Source organism: Delphinus delphis, chromosome 3 (genome assembly GCF_949987515.2).
Source record: "Delphinus delphis chromosome 3, mDelDel1.2, whole genome shotgun sequence".
NCBI classification, from domain to species: Eukaryota; Metazoa; Chordata; class Mammalia; order Artiodactyla; family Delphinidae; genus Delphinus; species Delphinus delphis.
In genome coordinates, this window is record NC_082685.1 from 61,282,352 (window position 1) to 61,304,998 (window position 22,647).

At 43.5% G+C, this 22,647-nt stretch overlaps 1 protein-coding gene across 3 annotated transcripts; it reads right to left on the reverse strand.

Moving 5' to 3' along the window:
• Positions 1-229: 229 nt before the first annotated feature.
• TXNDC15 (thioredoxin domain containing 15) lies at positions 230-22,647 on the reverse strand. 3 transcript variants are annotated; one of them, XM_060008814.1, is made up of 6 exons: positions 22,233-22,368; positions 21,633-21,764; positions 13,640-14,127; positions 4,977-5,140; positions 2,899-3,029; positions 230-973 (listed from the first exon to the last, which is right to left on the reverse strand). In XM_060008814.1, the coding sequence occupies exons 3-6, from the start codon at positions 14,054-14,056 to the stop codon at positions 777-779; spliced, it is 909 nt and encodes a 302-aa protein (XP_059864797.1). In that variant the 5' UTR covers positions 14,057-14,127; positions 21,633-21,764; positions 22,233-22,368; the 3' UTR covers positions 230-776. The 3 variants fall into 3 exon arrangements, with proteins under 3 accessions (XP_059864797.1, XP_059864795.1, XP_059864796.1); XM_060008812.1 differs by lacking the exon at positions 21,633-21,764 and having other exon boundaries at positions 22,276-22,647; XM_060008813.1 differs by lacking the exon at positions 21,633-21,764 and having other exon boundaries at positions 22,233-22,498.

Genomic DNA, 22,647 nt, shown 5'->3' on the forward strand with positions numbered 1-22,647 from the left:
AAAAAGTTTATGTAAATTACATGTTATCTCTACACGTATCCTAAGCTAGACTAGAATCAACTTGTGGGCAACAACAGTACTTTATATTTCTTTTGACTCTCATTAAACCTAGCACAATTCCAAGAACATTTTAAGGTTTAATTAGTACATGCTGATTAATATCTGCCTTACCCAGAAACAACTTCTTAAACCCCTTCAGATGCTTTCAGTGAAATCAGAGATCATGAACACCAAGGTATTTGACTTTATTTTCCCATTGGTTGCTACTTGAAAGGGCACACTTATCGATCCTAATTATTCTTCCCATAAAAGAACACTTTCCTGCTTACTGTGGGAGAGAAATGGCAAATGAACAGAAAACCAACTTTCTCAGACATATACAAGAAATCAAGAGTTTTCTAAAACTATAACCTGAAAGTCCTATTTCTGCCTCTATATAGTAAGCATACTGTCATTCTACTCACTATTCCACCAAAATACATCTTCACATGTCAAACTGGATTACTCCCTTAAGTACTGGGTAATGTTCAAGTAGTAAAAACAAGAATTTTTACTGAATGTTATGGACTATTTTTGCATTTGCTTATTACAATACTAGTTAGAAACACCAGTTTATAATTTTTTACACATTCAACAGTTCAACAAACACATGATTCTTTCAATCTGACTGAAGTTGTAAGTCAGCGCTTCGCTGGAGAAAATGTATGAAATTGCAGCGTTAATTTCTGAAATGAAGGATTGAAATTCTTCTTTCCAACTCTCCTTTGAGTCTATCACTACTCCGCATGTTCCTGCTCTTGTCCTGGAATTAGCCATCGAATACTCTCAGTTCGAACGGTAGCATACATAATAAAACTAATTAAAAAGAATAAGGAAAATACAAGCAACCAGTCTACATTTTTTATCAAAGTGCTGGGAAGAGGACCTATTTGGTCAGCTTGAGTTACCACCACGTTTTTCTTGGCTTCTATACCTGAAAGAGAAAGCAGTTGTTTCAAATGAGACAGAAAACATACCCGCTACAAAATTTTCTTAAGTATTCTGCATGGTATGCAAAATGATATGCAGTCTTAAAATAAACACGACAGCTAGTATATCTGGGATGGGTTTCACTTGCCTGTCAGTGTATTCTGTAACTTGCCCTTCTCCCCACCACATCAAAGGAGCAGGAATTCATTCAGCTGTTCAAAGCTAAAACACCAGAATTTCAATGAACTCACCAGAAAGGTCTTAGTCAGTGCACTGTGTGAGTTGTCTTTTGTTCTCTTTCAAGACCAATGTTCAACAACTAGTAAAGCTATTCTCAGGACTCTACAGAATGTTTTCACAGGGTAAGTAATGCTAAATTCAAAATGTTTTTAAATAATTTACTGAAAGAATTGTTAGGGGACTTCCCTGGCAGGCCAGTGATTAAGACTCCACACTTCCACTGCAGGGTGTGGGTTCATTCCCTGGTCAGGGAACTAAGATCCTGCATGCCATGTGGCACGGCCAAAAAAAAAAAAAAAAGAGTCAAGCTGAGCTCATTTAAAAAAAAAAAAAAAAAAGAAGAATTTTTAGAACAACTCACCACCACTGGGATCAGTGATTACCAAAGATGCTGTGATTCCTAGATTTCATTTGGTTCTAAGTTTTCGGGGAGCACTGAGCAAAATGGCTCCCCCTGTCCATATCAATCTAAATGACAACCAGGGGACCAGGACAAGACTTGGAATAACTAACTACCTGGTAAGAAGCCTTTTACTCCTATGAGGTAACTCAGTTCTTTGTTCTTCTGTGTTAGATATAAGTCATTACATGCAGCTAAGAGTATATGGAAGGTATGTTATAATTTTTATTTACTTCCAGTGAATATATTTCAGGAAGAAGAGGGGTGCTCATAACTGAGGCATTAAAGCTTTTGAGGAATGAATTTTCCAACAAAGGAAATTTCATCGATGTACAGTGCTCAAATTTTTACAGGATAAAAATAAGGCCCTATGTTTTGGCAAATATTAAGGAATTAAAATAGCATCTACAAATGAATTAATAAATAGAACTCTATACAGCAACAAACATGAATAAAACACAACCATACACAACAATGCAGATGAATCCCATAAACATAATGGTCAGTGAAATCAGCCAGGCGTGGAAGGATCCACACTGTACATCTCCATTAATATAAAAGTCAAAAACAAGGAACACTGGGGCTTGCCTGGTGGCGCAGTGGTTGAGAGTCCGCCTGCCAATGCAGGGGACACAGGTTCGTGCCCCGGTCCGGGAGGATCCCACATGCCGCGGAGCGGCTGGGCCCGTGAGCCATGGCCACTGAGCCTGCGCGTCCGGAGCCTGTGCTCCGCAACGGGAGAGGCCACAACAGTGAGAGGCCCGTGTATCGCAAAATAAAACAAAAACAAACAAAAAAACAAGGAACAGTACACTATGGTGTTACGAGTGAAGATGGTGGTTATCCTTGGGGAGGACAGGAGTGAGAGTGCTAAAAGGGGACTGGTGATGTTCTCTTTCTGCGTACTGGTTACTCAGGGTGTTCACTCTGTGAAAATTCGGTGCCACGTACACTGGTGATTGATGCATATTTTTGTGTAAATATTATACTTAAATGAATAATGTATGTAAAACAGTATCTAGAGGTATATAGTATGTAAATTTTATCTCAATAAAGCTGTTACATTTTTAAAGGTATCTATAATCATATTAGTATTACCTATTCATGTTAAGCTTGCCACTGACCAGGAGACATTTAACAGGATCTTAACATTTCATTAGAAAAGAAGTTTTATATCCTAAAGCCAATCTTGAATCCTTCACTTAAGGATAATACTGTAGCAGATCCGAACCCACAGAAGGCACATTCCTCCAGCAATAAAATGTCTTCTTCTACAGTGTTCTACATACCTGTCTGATTAAAAATGAAGATTTTCAGCGTTTCCAATGTTCGGTCTGTATGATTAAATCTAGCCATTGGTTTAGCCCCTTGAAATAACAAGATGTTAGGAACAGCTACAGTGCCAAACCTCGTAGAAAGGCTACAAGAGAGAGAAGTCAGTCAGAAAACCCGAATTAACAGTGGGCTTCCTCACACAATTACCATATCAGAATGGATGGAAATAAATGAGGAAGGCTCAGTTTCCTGTGACCTATGGAGGCTCCTGATACTGAAACAACAGGCTTGTAGTTGCTCCTGACAGCTTTCCTCGTGGGTCATGGTTGGGGGCATTCGTGTTCTGTTCTCTGAGTTGCTTTCTGTTACAACATGGAGCTGCCCATGACACAATTATTCCACTAGTTCTGTTTTTAACAGCCAAAACAGATCAGACCAGAAAATTCTAATTTATGAACGAAGCACACTATGTCAATTTACCTAACAGAAGAAATTTCCGACTCTGCAGAATGCCCATCTCCAACCCTCATAAAAGATTCAACTTAAGCATTTAGGTTAGTGAGTCGGTGCAAAGGAATCTACAACCTAACAAACACACCAGGAAGTTCACAATTAAGGCAGGACAATTCAGAAGTAATAGGACCTGAGCAGTACTGTTTCACTTTTACAGAATACAGAGTAGTGGTATAAGCTCCAGAGTCAAAATGCTCAGGGTTCAAGCCTCAGTTCTGCCACTGAACCAGCTGTGTGACCTTTGGGCAGATTATTTAACCTTTTTAAGCCTCAGTTACCCCCAGAAGTAAAATGGTAATATTGTATGATCAGGATTTTTCTTCTGTAAACATGCTGTAACATAAATATTAACATATGAGGCAAACACATGTCCCACGCCATACAGTAAGAGCGAGTATCCTCTATTCTCCGTAATTGAGGCACCATACCAGGCACTGAGAAGGATGCATGGTGATGAAGAAGGAACAGAGGAGATGATAAAAGCCTGCAGGGATTGGGGGGCAGCATGGGGGTTAGTATCAGACCCATAACCAAACAGCACTAAGCAGGTGCTTGGAGCCAGCCCTGCTGGATTGGGGGCAGTGGAGAGCCCAGTCAAAGCTGGACAATGACCTTGAATGTCCTTCCAATCAGTCTGTAACCTTGAGCCTGGCCACTGAGATCTCTCCCTGAAGGCTTTGTGGGAATTTGTTGGGCAATTTCTTTATTCATGAACAATTTCAGGTAAACACTGGCAGTTCCATTACCCACCCTGACAATCAGTGCCTCATTTTCACCACCAACTTGACTATCTTCCAGACTTTCCAAATTTATTCACACACAACCTCCTTGTGACCTGCTAATAAGCAGCATCTGACTTAGAGGAGGAGGGGAGTACACAGTTTATAACCCCAGGCACAGTCACAGGGGAAATATACAACATCTGCACAAAGTTCTTTGTAATTTACCTTACTGAACATTCAGAAAAGACAAAACCCCACTGAACAATATGAAAGAACATAAATTTAGCAAGGGTAAATGTATTTCAAAGGCCTAAAATAATTCGTCAAATTTATTGAATGTCTCCTAAGAACACGCATGCAAGAATACATGTGAGCATGAAGAAAGAAAAGGAAGGAGGGAAAGAAGGAAAGAAAAAACTAAAAAGGAAAGAAAGAAATCCTTAGTAGACATAAAACGGGTGCCCAGAGTTAGGCTGCCAGGGTGGGAACCTAAGCTGCAGATGAAAGTCACAAAGGAACACCCTACTTAGGATGCTAATTTTGCTAATTCAGTCTGGCCCGGACCCTAAAACGTCCTCTGCCCCCACCCCTGCCATCAGGCAGAGCCATCACTGAATTCCACCACGCAGAGAACAGTCTTTCTTTCTCAAGGGGCCTCCAGAAAGTCTCCCTCAGGAATGTGACAGTCCTCACTAGTCACACTTGTTTCTCCCTCCCTCAGTTCCATTTCAAAGCTCAAGCTCAAACCTACCTCCTCTGCTCCTAACTTAACTGATTACGACCTCCAAGTAACTGCAACCATCACCCAACAAGATGAGGCAGAAACGCCACCAAGGGAAGATACTAAGGGAAGATACCTGCTGTGCTGAGATGCATCCAGTGCCAAAAAGTGAAGAGCTGGAAACGCCCGGGGCAGAGAGTTAAAATGAGGGGCCAAACTGGCAGAAAACCGGCACCAAGGGGTGTAAAACAGGACTAGAGTGCAGTCACTACCGTTTGGGTTGAGAAAATCCATAAGGTCCTGTGGCAAAAGAAACAAAGTGTTAAAGTCAGCAGTACAGGATGTACACTTTTTCTGGAAGGATACACAAAAAACAGGAACCACTGCTGCCGTCAAGGGAGAGGAGGTAGGGGCAGGGACGGGAGGGAGACAGTAGTGCAGCTCCCGAAGAACCATCTGGATTGGAACCATAGGGATCCATGGGTCAGCAGAAAAGTACTATCAAATGACATGTTATAAACTTTCCTCCAAGGTTTCTTTTTTTCTTTTAATTGAAGTATATAGTTGACTTACAATGTTGTGTTAATTTCTTTTCCATTATGGTTTATCAGAGGATATTAAATACAGTTTCCTGTGCTATACAGCAGGACATTGTTGTTTATCCACTCTCTATGTGATAGTTTGTGTCTGCTAATCACAAACTCCCAGTCTATCCCTTCCCCACCCCCTTCTTCCTTGGCAACCACAAGTCTGTCCTCTATGTCTGTGAGTCTGTTTCTGTTTCCTGGATAGGTTCATTTGTGTCGTATTTGAGATTCAACACATAAGTGATATCATATGCTATTTGTCTTTCTCTTTCTGACTTACTTCACTTAGTATAATCATCTCTAGGTCCATCTATATTGCTGCAAATGGCATTATTTCATTATTTTTTATGGCTGAGTAATATTCCATTGTATATGTGTACCACATCTTCTTTATCCATTCCTCTGTCAGTGGACATTTAGGCTGTTTCCATGTCTTGGCTATTGTAAATAGTGGTGCTATGAACATAGGGGTGCATGTATGTTCTTTTTTTTTTTGGCTGCACTGTGCGGCATGCAGGATCTTAGTTCCCTGACCATGAATTGAACCTGTGCCCCCTGCAGTGGAGGCGCGGAGTCTTAACCACTGGACTTCCAGGGAAGTCCCAGCATGTTTTTTTTTTGTTTGTTTTTTACATATGGTGAGTTAGTTTCTGCTTTATAACAAAGTGAATCAGTTATACATACACATATGTTCCCATATCGCTTCCCTCTTGCGTCTCCCTCCCTCCCACCCTCCCTATCCCACCCCTCCAGGCGGTCACAGAGCACCAAGCTGATCTCCCTGCTTCCCACTAGCTATCTACCTTATGTTTGGTAGTGTATATATGTTCATGCCTCTCTCTCGCTTTGTCACAGCTTACCCTTCCCCCTCCCCATATCCTCAAGTCCATTCTCTAGTAGGTCTGTGTCTTTATTCCTGTCTTACCCCTAGGTTCTTCATGACATTTTTTTTTCTTAAATTCCATATATATGTGTTAGCATACGGTATTTGTCTCTCTCTTTCTGACTTACTTCACTCTGTATGACAGACTCTAGGTCCATCCACCTCATTACAAATAGCTCAATTTCGTTTCTTTTAATCGCTGAGTAATATTCCCTTGTATATATGTGCCACATCTTCTTTATCCATTCATCCGATGATGGACACTTAGGTTGTTTCCATCTCCGGGCTATTGTAAATAGAGCTGCAATGAACACTTTGGTACATGACTCTTTTTGAGTTATGGTTTTCTCAGGGTATATGCCCAGTAGTGGGATTGCTGGGTCATATGGTAGTTCTATTTTTAGGTTTTTGAGGAACGTCCATACTGTCTCCATAGTGGCTGCACCAATTTACATTCCCACCAAGAGTGTAGGAGGGGTCCTCCTCTAAGCTTTCTTAATATTACTATAGAGCAATTTTAATATTTTTCATAATTCATCAATTCATATACTAAGTACTCACAGGGTACAGGCCACGGTCCCAACTTTGGAATTCTGCATCTCATACAATCTAACAACATTATTAAAGCACTGTGGTCTCAGGCCCAAACTATCATCTCAGCAGCTCCAAGTCTGTACTAAGCAGTCAGATCCATGTGTTTGACCAAAGGTTAGTTCAGTTTGAGGGTGCACCATCCCTGCCACCACCAAAACTCAGACTGCTCAAACTGCTTGCTCCTGGTCATGTGTGTGACACCCATCAAAAGGCCACAGAGCTGAGGCACAGCATTCACCAGGCACTGAGGGGAGGGTGCAAGGCCAGTGCTGACAACTGCCTCGGAGGGGAGCTCAACATACCATATGTACCCTCATTTGAAATAAGCAATCACACCTCTCAGAGCTAGGATTCCTCTCTTACATAAGCAGCCTGAATTCATTCTGCTCTCTGGCTTTAACAATCTTACAGAAAATGTCAGTCAGTATCCCAGTATTCTCTTTAGAATCACCATTTAGCCAACTAGCTGGAAAAGCATGGCTGGGCTGGACAAATTGGTCAGCTCTCAGTCCAGAGTAAACACTAGATTCACACTCTTTGAAGGAAAAAAACTTTTCATCAATGTAACATACTTGACGGAGGTATAGAACCAAGATGGTGGAGTACAAGGATGTGATCTCACTCCCTCTTGTGAGAACACCAGAATCACAACTAACTGCTGAACAATCATCGACAGGAAGACATTGGAACTCACCAAAAAAGATACCCCACATCCAAAGACAAAGGAGAAGCCACAATGAGACGGTAGGAGGGGCACCAACCACAGTAAAATCAAATCCCATAACTGCTGGGTGGGTGACGCACAAACTGCAGAACACTTATACCACAGAAGTCCACCCACTGGAGTGAAGGTTCTGAGCCCCACGTCAGGCTTCCCAACCTAGGGGTCCAGCAGTGGGAGGAGGAATTCCTAGAGAATCAGGCTTTGATGGCTAGTGGGATTTGATTGCAGGACTTTGACAGGACTGGGGGAAACAGAGACTCCACTCTTGGAGGGCACACACAAAGTAGTGTGCGCATCAGGACCCAGGGGAAGGAGCAGTGACCCCAGGGGAGACTGAACCAGACCTACCTGCTAGTGCTGGAGGGTCTTGGGCAGAGGCGGGGGGTGGCTGTGGCTCACCATGGGGACAAGGACACTGGCAACAGAAGTTCTGGAAAGTACTCCTTGGCATGAGCCTTCCCAGAATCCGCCATTAGCCCCACCAAAGAGCAGGGTAGGCTCCAGTGTTGGGTCACCTCAGACCAAACAACCAACAGGGCGGGAACCCAGCCCCACCCATCAGCAGACAAGCGGATTAAAGTGTTACTGAGCTCTGCCCACCAGAGCAACACCCAGCTCTACCCACCACCAGGCCCTCCCATCAGGAAAGTTGCTCAAGCCTCTTAGATAGCCTCATCCACCGGAGGGCAGATGGCAAAAGCAAGAGGAACTGCAATCCTGCAGTCTGTGGAACAAAAACCACATTCACAGAAAGATAGACAATATGAAAAGGCAGAGGGATATGTACCAGATGAAGGAACAAGATAAAACCCCAGAAAAACAACTAAGTGAAGTGGAGATAGGCAACCTTCCAGAAAAAGAATTCAGAATAATGATAGTGAAGGAGATCCAGGACCTTGAAAAAAGAATGGAAGCAAAGATCGAGAAGATGCAAGAAATGTTTAACAAAGACCTAGAAGAATTAAAGAACAAACAGAGATAAACAATACAATAACTGAAATGAAAACTACACTAGAAGGAATCAATAGCAGAATAACTGAGACAGAAGAACGGATAAGTGACCTGGAAGACAGAATGGTGGAATTCACTGCTGTGGAAAAGAATAAAGAAAAAAGAATGAAAAGAAATGAAGACAGCCTAACAGACCTCTGGGACAACATTAAATGCAACAACATTCGCATTATAGGGGTCCCAGAAGGAGAAGAGAGAGAGAAAGGACCCAAGAAAATATTTGAAGAGATTATAGTCAAAAACTTCCCTAACATGGGAAAGGAAATAGCCACCCAAGTCCAGGAAGCGCAGAGAGTCCCACACAGGATAAACCCAAGAAGAAACATGCCGAGACACATAGTAATCAAATTGGCAAAAATTAAAGACAAAGAAAAATTATTGAAAGCAGCAAGGGAAAAACGACAAATAACATACAAAGGAACTCCCATAAGGTTAACAGCTGATTTCTCAGCAGAAACTCTACAAGCCAGAAGGGAGTGGCATGATATACTTAAAGTGATGAAAGGGAAGAACCTACAGCCAAGATTACTCTACCCAGCAAGGATCTCATTCAGACTGATGGAGAAATCAAAAGCTTTACAGACAAGCAAAAGCTAAGAGAATTCAGCACTACCAAACCAGCACTACAGCAAATGCTAAAGGAACTTCTCTAAGTGGGAAACACAAGAGAAGAAAAGGACCTACAAAAACAAACCCAAGGGCTTCCCTGGTGGCGCAGTGGTTGAGAGTCCGCCTGCCGATGCAGGGGACACGGGTTCGTGCCCCGGTCCGGGAAGATCCCACGTGCCGCGGAGCAGCTGGGCCCGTGAGCCATGGCCGCTGAGCCTGCGTGTCCGGAGCCTGTGCTCCGCAGCGGGAGAGGCCACAACAGTGAGAGGACCGCGTACAGAAAAAAAAAAAAGGAACTAGAGAAAGAAGAACAAACAAAACCCAAAGTTAGCAAAAGGAAAGAAATCATAAAGATCAGAGCAAAAATAAATGAAATAGAAACAAACAAAACAATAGCAAAATCAATAAAACTAAAAGCTGGTTCTTTGAGAAGATAAACAAAATTGATAAACCATTAGCCAGACTCATCAAGAAAAAGAGGGAGAGGACTCAAATCAATAAAGTTAGAAATGAAAAGGGAGAAGTTACAACAGACACCACAGAAATACAAAGCATCCTAAGAGACTACTACAAGCAACTCTATGCCAATAAAATGGACAACTTGGAAGAAATGGACAAATTCTTAGAAAGGTATAACCCTCCAAGACTGAACCAGGAAGAAATAGAAAATATGAACAGACCAATCACAAGTAATGAAATTGAAACTGATTAAAAATCTTCCAACAAACAAAAGTCCAGGACTTCACAGGTGAATTTTATCAAACATTTAGAGAACAGCTAACACCCATCCTTCTCAAACTCTTCCAAAAAACTGCAGAGGAAGGAACACTCCCAAACTCATTCTATGAGGCCACAATCACCCTGACACCAAAACCAGACAAAGATATACAAAAAAAGAAAATTACAGACCAATATCACTGATGAACATAGATGCAAAAATCCTCAACAAAATACTAGCAAACAGAATCCAACAACACATTAAAAGGATCATACAGCATGATCAAGTGGGATTTATCCCAGGGATGCAAGGATTCTTCAAGATACACAAATCAATCAATGTGATACACCATATTAACAAACTGAAGGAGAAAAACCATATGATCATCTCAATAGATGCAGAAGAAGCTTTCAATAAAATTCAACACCCATTTATGATAAAAACTCTCCAGAAAATGAGTATAGAGGGAACCTACCTCAACATCATAAAGGCCATATATGACAAACCCACAGCAAACATCATTCTCAGTGGTGAAAAACTGAAAGCATTTCCTCTAAGATTAGGAAAAGAGAAGGATGTCCTATCTCACCACTATTATTCAACATAGTTTTGGAAGTCCTAGCCACGGCAATCAGAGAAGAAAAAGAAGTAAAAGGAATACAAATTGGAAAAGAAGAAGTAAAACTGTCACTGTTTGCAGATGACATGATACTATACATAGAAAATCCTAAAGATGCCACCAGAAAACTACTAGGGCTAATCAGTGAATTTGGTAAAGTTGCAGGATACAAAATTAATGCACAGAAGTCTCTTGCATTCCTATACACTAATGATGAAAAATCTTAAGGAGAAATTAAGGAAACACTCCCATTTACCACTGCAACAAAAAGAATAAAATACCTAGGAATAAACCTACCTAAGGAGACAAAAGACCTGTATGCAGAAAACTGTAAGACACTGATGAAAGAAATTAATGATACCAACAGATGGAGAGATATACCATGTTCTTGGATTGGAAGAATCAATATTGTGAAAATGACTATACTACCCAAAGCAATCTACAGATTCAATGCAATCCCTATCAAATTACCAATGGCATTTTTTATGGAACTAGAACAAAAAATCTTAAAATCTGTATGGAGACACAAAAGACCCCAAATAGCCAAAGCAGCCTTGAGGGGAAAAAACCGAGCTGGAGGAATCAGACTCTCTGACTTCAGACTATACTACAAAGCTACAGTAATCTAGACAATATGGTACTGGCACAAAAAGAGAAACAAAGATCAATGGAATATGATAGAAAGCACAGAGATAAACCCATACACCTATGGTCAACTAATCTATGACAAAGGAGGCAAGGATATACAATGGAGAAAGACGGTCTCTTCAATAAGTGGTGCTGGGAAAACTGGACAGTTACATGTAAAAGAATGAAATTAGAACACTCCCTAACACCATACACAAAAATAAACTCAAAATGGATTAGAGACCTAAATGTAAGACCGGACACTACAAAACTCTTAGAGGAAAACATAGGAAGAACACTCTTTGACATAAATCACAGCAAGGTCTTTTTTGATCCACCTCCTAGAGTAGTGGAAATAAAAACAAAAATAAACAAATGGGACCTAATGAAACTTCAAAGCTTTTGCACAGCAAAGGAAACCATAAACAAGATGAAAAGACAACCCTCAGAATGGGGGAAAATATTTGCAAATGAATCAACGTTCACAGGATTAATCTCCAAAATATATAAACAGCTCATGCAGCTCAATATTAAAAAAACAAACAACCGAATCCAAAAATGGGCAGAAGGGGGCTTCCCTGGTGGCACAGTGGTTGAGAGTCCGCCTGCCGATGCAGGGGACACAGGTTCGTGCCCCGGTCTGGGAAGATCCCACGTGCCGCGAAGCGGCTGGGCCCGTGAGCCATGGCCGCTGAGCCTGCGCGTCCGGAGCCTGTGCTCCGCGACGGGAGAGGCCACAGCAGTGAGAGGCCCGCGTACTGCAAAAACAAACAAACAAACAAACAAACAAAAATGGGCAGAAGACCTAAATAGACATTTCTCCAAAGAAGACATACAGATGGCCAAGAAGCACATGAAAAGCTGCTCAACATCACTAATTATTAGAAAAATGCAAATCAAAACTACAGTGAGGTATCACCTCACACCAGTTAGAATGGGCATCATCAGAAAATCTACAAACAACAAATGCTGGAGAGGGTGTGGAGAAAGGGGAACCTTCTTGCACTGTTGGTGGGAATGTAAATTGATACAGCCACTATGGAGAACAGTATGGAGGTTCCTTAAAAAACTAAAAACAGAATTACCATATGATCCAGCAATCCCACTACTGGGCATATACCCAGAGAAAATCATAATTCAAAAAGACACATGCACTCCAATGTTCATTGCAGCACTATTTACAACAGCCAGGTCATGGAAGCAACCTAAATGCCCATCGACAGACGAATGGATAAAGAAGATGTGGTACATATATACAATGGAATATTACTCAGCCATGAAAAGGAATGAAATTGGGTCATTTGTTGAGATGTGGATTGGGATTGACATGTATACACTGATGTGTATAAAACTGATGACTAATAAGAAGATGCTGTATAAAAAAATTAGAATAAAATAAACAAACAAACAAAAAACATACTTTGCAACCTAAGTGTCCATCGACAGATGAATGGATAAATAAGATGTGGCACATATATACAATGCAATATTATTCAGCCATAAAAAGAAACGAAATTGAGTTATTTGTAGTGAGGTGGATGGACCTAGAATCTGTCATACAGAGTGAAGTAAGTCAGAAAGGGAAAAACAAATATCATATGCTAACTCATATATATGGAATCTAAAAAAAAAATGGTTCTGAAGAACCTAGGGGCAGGACAGGAATAAAGACACAGACGTAGAGAATGGACTTGAGGACACGGGAGGGGGAAGGGTAAGCTGGGACGAAGTGAGAACAGCACTGACATATATACACTACCAAATGTAAAATAGATAGCTAGTGGGAAGCAGCCGCATAGCACAGGGAGATCAGCTCGGTGCTTTGTGACCACCTAGATGGGTAGGATAGGGAGGGTGGGAGGGATACGCAAGAGGGAGGGGATATGAGGATATATATATATGTATAGCTGATTCACTTTGTTATACAGCAGAAACTAACACAACATTGTAAAGCAACTATACTCCAGTAAAGATGTTAAAATATATATATATATATATGTATAAAACATACTTCTCAGGGACATGACTAGTCTAAACAATGCTAAATTACAATTTTAGTAATTCAGATATTTTATTTTTATGCCTCCATAACAAATATCTCATTTAGAAGAAGAAGAATGCTATGATTCTGATACCAAGCACCTATCTGTCCACTGGGATTTTTATCATGAGACTTGGTGGTGAGATTAACCCAAGGCTGACTAGGTTTAGGCCTCCTAAAAAGCATATTCGACACTAGTTATATCTCCTCCTTTTCCTACAAACATCACAGAAAGCCAGATGAATTTTCACTGATGCAGCCATTAAATGCTATCCCACTTACAATATGATAAAGATTATGACTCCTCATTTGAAAGTTGATAGAGTATTAAATCGTAAAATGAAATGTGCGGAAAAGGAGAAAAGCACTAAATACTTTTGTCTTACCTGTGACATATTTAAAATTTTCAGAGTGAAATTTTCTAATCCCGTCACATTTCTCTCCTCGCAGTTCACCTTCGGGGATTTCAGACTTTCGGTGGTGTTGGCATCCTCTGTCGGCGGGGGGTCAGATTCCACCACTTCGGGCTCTGCGTAGTACTCCTCTTCTCTCTCCGGGAAGCTGGCTCCAGCGCTGTCCAGAGAGAAGAGGCTCTCCCGGGGGTTGCACCTCGAGTCCTCCTCCCCTCCAGCCCTGCAGGTGCCACTGCTGGGCTCTGGGCTCAGTTTGTCCTCGGCTTCCCCAGGAATCACAGACAACATTACCATGTGTTCACCATCAGCGTCCAGCCCCAGCACTGCCTCGGCCTCTTCAGCAGCCAGGTCCTGGCCCACTGGGTCACGGGAAGGCACCTCCTCACTCATGTACCCAGCCCCCACCTGGAATGGGTAAGCAGGCTGCTCCTCTGACCATAAGTGACCTCTTTTCTCTGCAACTAAAACATGCCACTATGTTCACAGTCACATCTAACTTCAAAATAAATGAATCCCAAAGAATTACAGTTCTCAAATATGAAATTTTCCCCTCCAGGGTAAAAAGTTACCTTCCCATTAAGCTATCACAGAGCCACCCATCATTCTCCAGGTCATGAAGAAGATCACAAGGAGATACTAGATTAATGAATGCCAGGAAGTGGACAAACACATAGCCTCATGCAAAACCTGCTGCTTGCCATGCGGATTACAAGCAAAAACATTCCACTGCAGACATCCAATTAGGAAAATATAATACAAACACTTTAACAATTTAGTTTCTTTGATGAGACTATCCAAGAAAATGATGATGGCTTTATGGAATATTCTACCATGGCAAAGCATCTTTGCACCCATTATAACAGCTCTGTGAGATGGGCAGCACAAGGGTTATCATCCCGACTTAATAGATGAGGTACAGGGAGGTTCAGTGTAATGCCCAATGGCACACAGCCAGTAAGCAGTAGAGCCACGTCTAAGAGCGAAGTCTACTGACTGCTACTCCAGAGCGGGCCTTACCCTCCCCACATGATACCTCGGAGGGCTGCTGGGCAACACTGCCCGAAGAATGCTACTAGAGCCAGCTCCTTCCCGGGGTGGCCTCTACAGCTGGCCTCTGCTCTCCTGCCTGCTGCCCTTGGGCTACTGCCCTCAGCAGTGCTAAAGGTGCACCAAGCAGAGCAGGGGCAGCAGCAGGGAGAAGAGGAGGAGGGTTTTTCTCTCACTTTGGAGCCACTAGATGCGGCTTGGGCCAAAGGTTCCGGTAAGGGGAGAGTCCTGGGCAGTCTCAAACATCCATCCAGCAAGCTCCACTCACCTCTGTACAATGACTCCTGCCCTCCACCTCTCATGACCTCAACGACAGCCGCCAGACTCCGGGCCAGGCACTGACCAGGGGAAACGAATGGGCCCAGCTGCACTCAGACAAGCCCACCACATGGCTGGGGAGCCACCAGCTGTATAATGAGCTCTGCATGCAAACAGTGTGTCTAGCAGAGTGTGAATGACCAACTGGCTTCAAAGCCGGGGAGGGATCTGGGAACTTCCTAAGGTATGCACGTTTGTATAACGTCTCAAAGAATATCTCCACAGATGTTTGCAGATTCATTCAGCAATTCAAAAACACTCTCTGGGAATTTGCTTCAGGCTAAGTGGCATAACAGGAACCAGATTTATTCTCCCTCCTGAAACAACCCAAAAATCAGCCAAATATGTGAAACAACAGTTTCGGGAGACTAGCAATGAGACAACGAAGGACAGTGGACAGGAAGCAGATGAGAAGAGCCCTACAAACGCTCTAGCTTACTGCCTGAGAGAGTTCCTGCCCTGTCTCAGGGAGGGCCCGGCTGACTTCTCCAGTCGAGATGGAACTGAGGGTCCAGAAAGACCAAGAAGCTAGAGTTTGCAGGACAGAATACTGGAGATGGGAGAGCTGCAGAAAGAGGACTCTGGAGATCTGTGGAGGGGGCCCCGCCTTGAGTATACTGGTCAGCATATGCCTGTAAGTGAACTACCCCAAGCCAGGGAAAGAACCACTCAAAGGGATTAGAGGTAACAGTACCCAACAGCCACAGAAAGCTGGGAATAGTACCTGTCCCCACCCACTAGCCTGGGAAACCTCCTAAGTCACAGGGTACTGGGGAGAGTACGCGAAAGGGACTTGCCTCAGCAGTGGGGCCCAATTAACCCTAAAGTAAATACAGCTCTGCTTCCATCTAGCAATCCTTAAAAGTGAGAATCACACTGTGTTCAAGTAACTTAACTGTATCCCAGAACAAAACTCAAGAATATTTATGGGAATACTAAAATATCTAGCACTCGACCAGGTAAAATTTACTTCTGGCATCCAGTCGAAGATTACCAGGCATGCAAAAAAGCAGGGAAATTCCCCTCATTATCCATAATGAGAATAAGCAACCAAACCTGACCCAGAACTTGCAGATTTCAGAATTATTAGATGAGGCTGTCAAAACAGCAATAACTGCATCACATATGTTTAAAAAGTTAAGTAGATATAGAGAACATAAGATATAAAAAAAGACCCAAATCAAAATGCAAATCAAAACCACAATGAGATATCACCTCACACATATTAGAATGGCTATTATCAAAAAGACAAGAAATGACAAATGTTGGTATGCATGCAGACAAAGGGGAACCCTTGTGCACTATCAGTGAAAATGTAAATTGGTGCAGCCACTAAGGAAAACAGTACGGAAGTTCCTCAAAGAATAAAAAATAGAACTACCATATGATCCAGCAATTCCACTTCTGGGCATTTATCCAAAGAAAATGAAAACACTCACTTGAAAAGGTACATGCACCCCCATGTTCACTGCAGCATTATTTACATAAGCCAAGACATGGAAGCAATTGATGGATGCATAGATAAAGAAAATGTGAGATATATATACATATATTTGTATATGTATACGTGTGTATATATATATGTATATATATGTATATGTGTATATATTTGTATATATATATAAAAAGTATCATTCAGCCATTTAAAAACAGGAAATCTTGCCATTTACGACAACATGGACAGACCTTGAGGGCATTATGCTAAGTGAAATAAATCAGAGAAAGACAAATACTGTAATATCTCACTTAAATGTGGAATCTAAAAACAAACAAACAGGGCTTCCCTGGTGGCGCAGTGGTTGAGAGTCCGCCTGTCGATGCAGGGGACACGGGTTCGTGCCCCGGTCTGGGAACATCCCACATGCCGCGGAGCAGCTAGGCCCGTGAGCCATGGCCGCTGAGCCTGCGCTCCGCAACGGGAGAGGCCACAACAGTGAGAGGCCTGCGTACCGCAAAAAACAACAACAACAACAAAAAACTCCACAAGCTCATACAGAAAACAGTTTGGTGGTTGACAGAGGTGGTGGGTAGGGGGTGGGCAAAATGGGTGAAGATGGTCAAAAAGTACAAACTTCCAGTTATAAAATAAGTAAGTCATGGGGATATAATGCACAGCATGGTAACTCTAGTTAATTATACTGTATTGTATATCTGAAAGTTGCTAAGAGGGTAGTAAACCTTAAAAGGTCTCATCCAAAGAAAAAAATTTTATAACTGTGTGTGATGATGGATTTTAACCAGACTTATTGTGGTGATCATTTTACAATATATATATATATCAGATGATTATGTTATACAACTGAAACTACTATAATGTTATATCAATTATATCTCAATAATAATTTTTTAAAAGACCCAAATTATACTTCTAGCAATGAAAATTACAAGGTCAGAGATGAAAACTGCACTGGATGGGATTCATAGTAGATTAGACATCACAGAAGAAAAGAGTAGTTAACTTAAGGCATAGCAATAGAACCCATACAAAATGAAACACACAATGAAAAAACGAATCCCCCCCCAAATTAAGAGTGACAGTGAGCTGTGGGACAATTTCAAGTGGTCTCATGTACAGATAATTGGAGTACCCAAAAGAGAGAAGTAAATGGGGGAAAACACAAAAAGTAATTGAAGAAACAATCACCGAAAACTTTACAAACCTGATGAAAACTATAAATCCATAGATCCAAGAAGCTCAACAAACTACACCAAGATACATCATAATCAAACTGATCAAAACCAGTGACAAAGAAAAAAATCTTAAAAGCAGAAGGAGAAAAAAGATGTGCTATGTATAGAGGAACAAAGATAAGGATGACAGCAGATTTCTCATTGGAAACAATGCAAGCAAGAAGAACAGCATCTTTAAGGGACTGAAAGGAAAAAAAACTATAAACCTAGAATTCTATACCCAGCAAAAATATCTTTCAAAATCAAAGGCAAAATAAATACGTTTTCAGACATACAAAAGCTGAAACAGTTCATAACCAGCAGACCTACATGACAAGAATCTGAAATGAACTTCTTCAGGCAATAGAAAAATGATACCAGGTGGAAATGTGGATCCACACAAAAGAATGAAGAGCACCAGAAATGGTAACTACGTAAATAAATATATACAATTCTTTCTGAATGTCTAGCTCTGAAGGGGAAAAGAAAGACCCGGTAGTTGTTATGGGTAGGCAGGGGGCTAAGGGAAATTTTCGTTTTGGTTTTTAGGACACAGGAGAAATTTAAGGATATATAAAGCTCATGGGAAAGTGAGTAAGCAGGGAGAGGTGACAATACAGGTTAGAGAGGGCAGAGTACAGGGCTTGAGAAGCAAGATAGGTCCTTGACAGAACAGGGTCAAGCACTTCTTTGCCTATGACCTAGAAAAGGGGCTGGATGCCTGGGCAAGGAGCTCTGTCAATGGGGTGCGGATGGCAGTCCTTCTGTAGCCTTTGGTTGATAAACATGTACTACTTGTATAATCATAAGTAAAAACAAACAAACATATTTACTAGATCGTCCTCAAGACAGAGCAGAAAATGAAGCCAAAGAGGCTAAAAGTCTGGAGAAGAACAAAGGGTGCCAGATTTGGGAACCAACTATACTCCCAAATGCACCAGCTCTGCAGAGATCTTCTCTCTCTGAACCTAATCAACATTCTAGGTCCTCTAAAGTAAATGGAGAATGCCAATATCTCAAGAGAAAAAAATCAGGGCACAAAATAGAATCTGGTTCTTCTGATCACCTTTATGTAAAACTGGATAGATGTCCCTTACAGAAAATCAAAAGGAAGTCTGAGTGATGCAGAGAGCTAGAATTTTGAGTCAGGAGTGTTGTTTTTCCCTCCTGTGAAGATATTTAAGTAGAGAGGACAAGTTAGGAACAAAACAAAAATTCTCACACCTTCAGGTACCATTTTTTTCATTTAAGCATTGGGAAGAAAGGAAACATTGAATTATTCCACTCCAAGGAATGACCTACCATGTGAGAGCCATTGAACCCTCCCATGGTAATGCGCCTTTTAAAAAAGATTGCTTCTCAATGTCAATAATCTGATTATAGTTTGAGCCATGAATAAAGTGGAAATGACTGCACTATTGGCAGCAAGGAATATGTTTGGAGAACAGGGGCGAGGGCACCACTCCAACTCTGCCAAGGAGCCCTAGCCTGGGTGAGCTCCTTCATACCCTTCCAGTTGTTCTCAAAAGACTCTCTACCAGCCACAGGTTTTTTTTCATAATGGCTTCTGTGTCAGGGGAGCCAACTGGGGAGGACCAAAAACAGCTGGGGGTTAGAGGGGCAGCAACCCGTACTTTCCATAGGAAATTTTCAGTGTGTGCATCTAACAAATGGAGAAAATACCACTGAAATGCAGACATTCATAGGGCTACCATGCAGATTAAATGAGAAAAGACGTATATGGTCCCTGGCACATGGTAAGCACTCCATAAATGGCTACAGTGATGGTGATGATGATGATGATGATAATGGTTATGACTGATGCTTACAATTCAAAGAGATGGACGGGAACCACAACTAGGTCCTATTAATTCCTCTGCTAAATACACTCTGGATCCATCCACTTCTCCCAACGCACTCACACCCCTCAGCCCAGGCCACAGTCATCTCTCACTTGGACAACTGCTGCAACCACCAAAATGGTCTTCCTGGTTGGCCCTCTACCCTCTCTCCAAACCCTTCTCCTCACAGCATCCAAGTGAAACTGAAAGTCAAAGGCAAACGTGATCATGTCACTCCCCTGCTCAAACCCTTTCAATGGCTTCCCCCTATGCTGTGAATGAATCCATGCTCTGTAGCATGACTACCAGGGCCCAGGTGATAAGGCCTCTGTCCATACTCCCAACAGGTGCCACTAGACATTTCTGGTCCCTGATCACTCACACCCTCCTCCCCCTACCTCAGAACTGTCCTGAGGGTTGTTTCTCTGCCAAGAGCCCTCCCTCCACTCCCTCTCTTCTTCTGGCTAATCTGACACATCCTTCAGATCTCACCCTAAACTTCACCTCTGTAAGGTGAACTTCACCCTCCTAGACCCTCATACCAGAAGGGTCTCCCATTACAGCATTCCATAATGCCCTGGGGCTCTCCTTGAAGCATTTTCCACTCTTGTGGAAAATTTACTTAATTATTTGTGGTCATTTAATGCCTGCCTTCCCCATCAGACAGGAGGGTGGGCGTATTTCTCTACTTGCTCTCCACTGCACCCAGAGTGCCTAACAGAGCATATGGCATATGACAGGTGCTCAGTCAGAATCTGCTAGTTGACTGTCTAGTGAAGACAGGTGTGGGGTGTTGAAGTCCAGGGTTGGCACCCGTTCCTTGACACCTGGACAGCACTGCCACCTCCAGTTGCTAATTTGCCAGTGGTATCCTCTGCAGAAAAAAAGCCTTGGATTTTCAGCCACCCCCAAAAGGAACCAGCTGGTGAAGCTTCCTCGTCCTCATCCCATTCATGGCCTGGCCATGATGACCAGTGACCCACCCCATGGCTGGTGTTACCCTCAGGTCTGTATGCCGTGACCCTCCCTGCCAGGTAGGCTCACACTGACTGCCGAATCAGCCAGTGTTCTGCCAGGAAACAGCACGTGCAACTTGGACAATTGGAGGAGAACTTAATAAAGGTACCTCCAACATGTGAGCTGGGTGTAGAGAAACCAAAAGCAATGGTAAGGAATCCCAGGGTCAATAACAGCAGAGGGGGAGCCAGTTACCACTCATAGACCTTAAGAGTCCAGAGGCAGAAGCCTTGAAACAGAGAGTACAACCTTCTAGAAGCCCTAACTTTCAGTGGAGGGACACAGCCAACCTGCGATATCCCCAAGGGAGGGAGCTGAGAGAATCAATAACCTGACCTCACTCTCCCTTCATGCCAACACAACAGAAGCCAGAAGACAGAAGAGCCAGTTGTTTATTCCACACAGGACAGCTACTCAGGGCACAGAGCAGGGTGGAGAAGGCTGAAGAATGATCTGAGAGACAAACAGAAGATATCCAGCACATGCTGTCCCCTCTCTGAGGCTGGTGGTTAAGTGTAGCGACAGAGAAGTGTGGTACAGAGCTTTGACTGTGAGGTCAGGCAGACAGAGGCTTGAATTGTAGCGTCTCAACTTCTGCTGTTGGACCTTGGTAAAAGACTTAGGGGATGCTGAGTCTCAGTTTACTCATCTATCAAATGGGGACAATAACAACATACATTTCATAAGCATTTAAAGACTAAATAAGATGATGCTCAAAAAGCACTAAGCACACTGCCTGGCAGATAATGAGTGTTTTCATTACTTTTCATTACTCAGCAAGCCGGCTGCCCTGCCTCTTTCCAGGACACGGCAGGGAAAGGAAAGATCTGTGTATTCCTGTTAAGTTTTGAAGGACAAGAAAGGCCAAAGGGTCTGGACTTTAATAGGGCTCTGCGGAGTAGGGCGAAGAAACAATGGGAATAAGGCCTCCACTCCTGGGCCCAGCCATGCCTCCAGGTGGCTGCCTTCCCCACGGAGGGACCCTGAGAGCATGCTCTGGCAAGCAGCAAGTTACCCTGGGATCTGCTGTGTTTTTCTCATCTGTCCTTCACAGGCACCTGAGCAAGAGTTACCTTCTTACGAAAGTGGTCCAGCACGGTGCAAAGTAAAGCGTGGGCTTTGCAGTCAGAGATACAGGCTCTGCCAATTACCAGAATCGCAAACGTAGGCAGATTACTTAGCCTCTCTGAGCTCAGCATCTTCATCTGTAAAACACGGATACTCACGGAATCTATCTCATAGGATCGGTGGGAGGGCTAAATAAGATAATGATAGCACTATGCACAGTTCCTGGCTCCTAATAAGGGCACCATAGAGGTCGGCTATTCGTTATGATGATTATCATTAATAATGAAGTGCTCAGCACATGGGGGTACGCCTCAGTAAGCGCTAATACACGGTTCCTCCCAACTGAGTCACCTGCTCAGGGGCCTGAACATGGCCCGGGCATCCCGCCCCGCCGGCCCCTACCCCGGACCGCGAGCGGGAACCACCGGGGGAAGGAGGTCGGGATAACCCGGGGAGACGCGCTTTAGGGAGCGCCAGGAAGAGGCGAGGCGCGCAGCGCGGGCCTTCGCGCAGGTAAAAGAGCGTCGCCCGGGTAGACAGCCACCTCGCCGGTCATTACACGCACAGCCGCCCGCGCCGCCGCCCACGGCCCAGCCCGCACTCACCCTCCTGGCCGCGGGCGGGAGGCCCCAGCACCCACAGCAGTACCTGCCACCAGCCAAGGAGCCGCATGGTGCGCGGCGGGCAGCAGCCGCACCACCCAGGCCGAAGGGCAACCGGCGCACAGCGACTCGAGTCGCGCTCCTTGCCGGAGGAAGGCTTGAGGAGGAGAACTCGGGAGCGCGGGCGCGGCCCCGCGCCGCCATCTTGACAGCTGGCAGGTGCCGCGGGCGCCATCTTGAAGCCGGGCGGCCGCCTCTCGTCTCTGGCCTGTGCCGTGGGACTCGGGGCTGTTTGGGAGCCAAGCGCCCGCCATCTCAGGTCGTTTCGAAGTTTCCTGACCCTCAGGTCCTGGGCGGGGTTCCGGCAGAGGCCCGTTGCCCTCTTTCTTCACCCGGCAATCGGGGCCGGGCGGCCGGC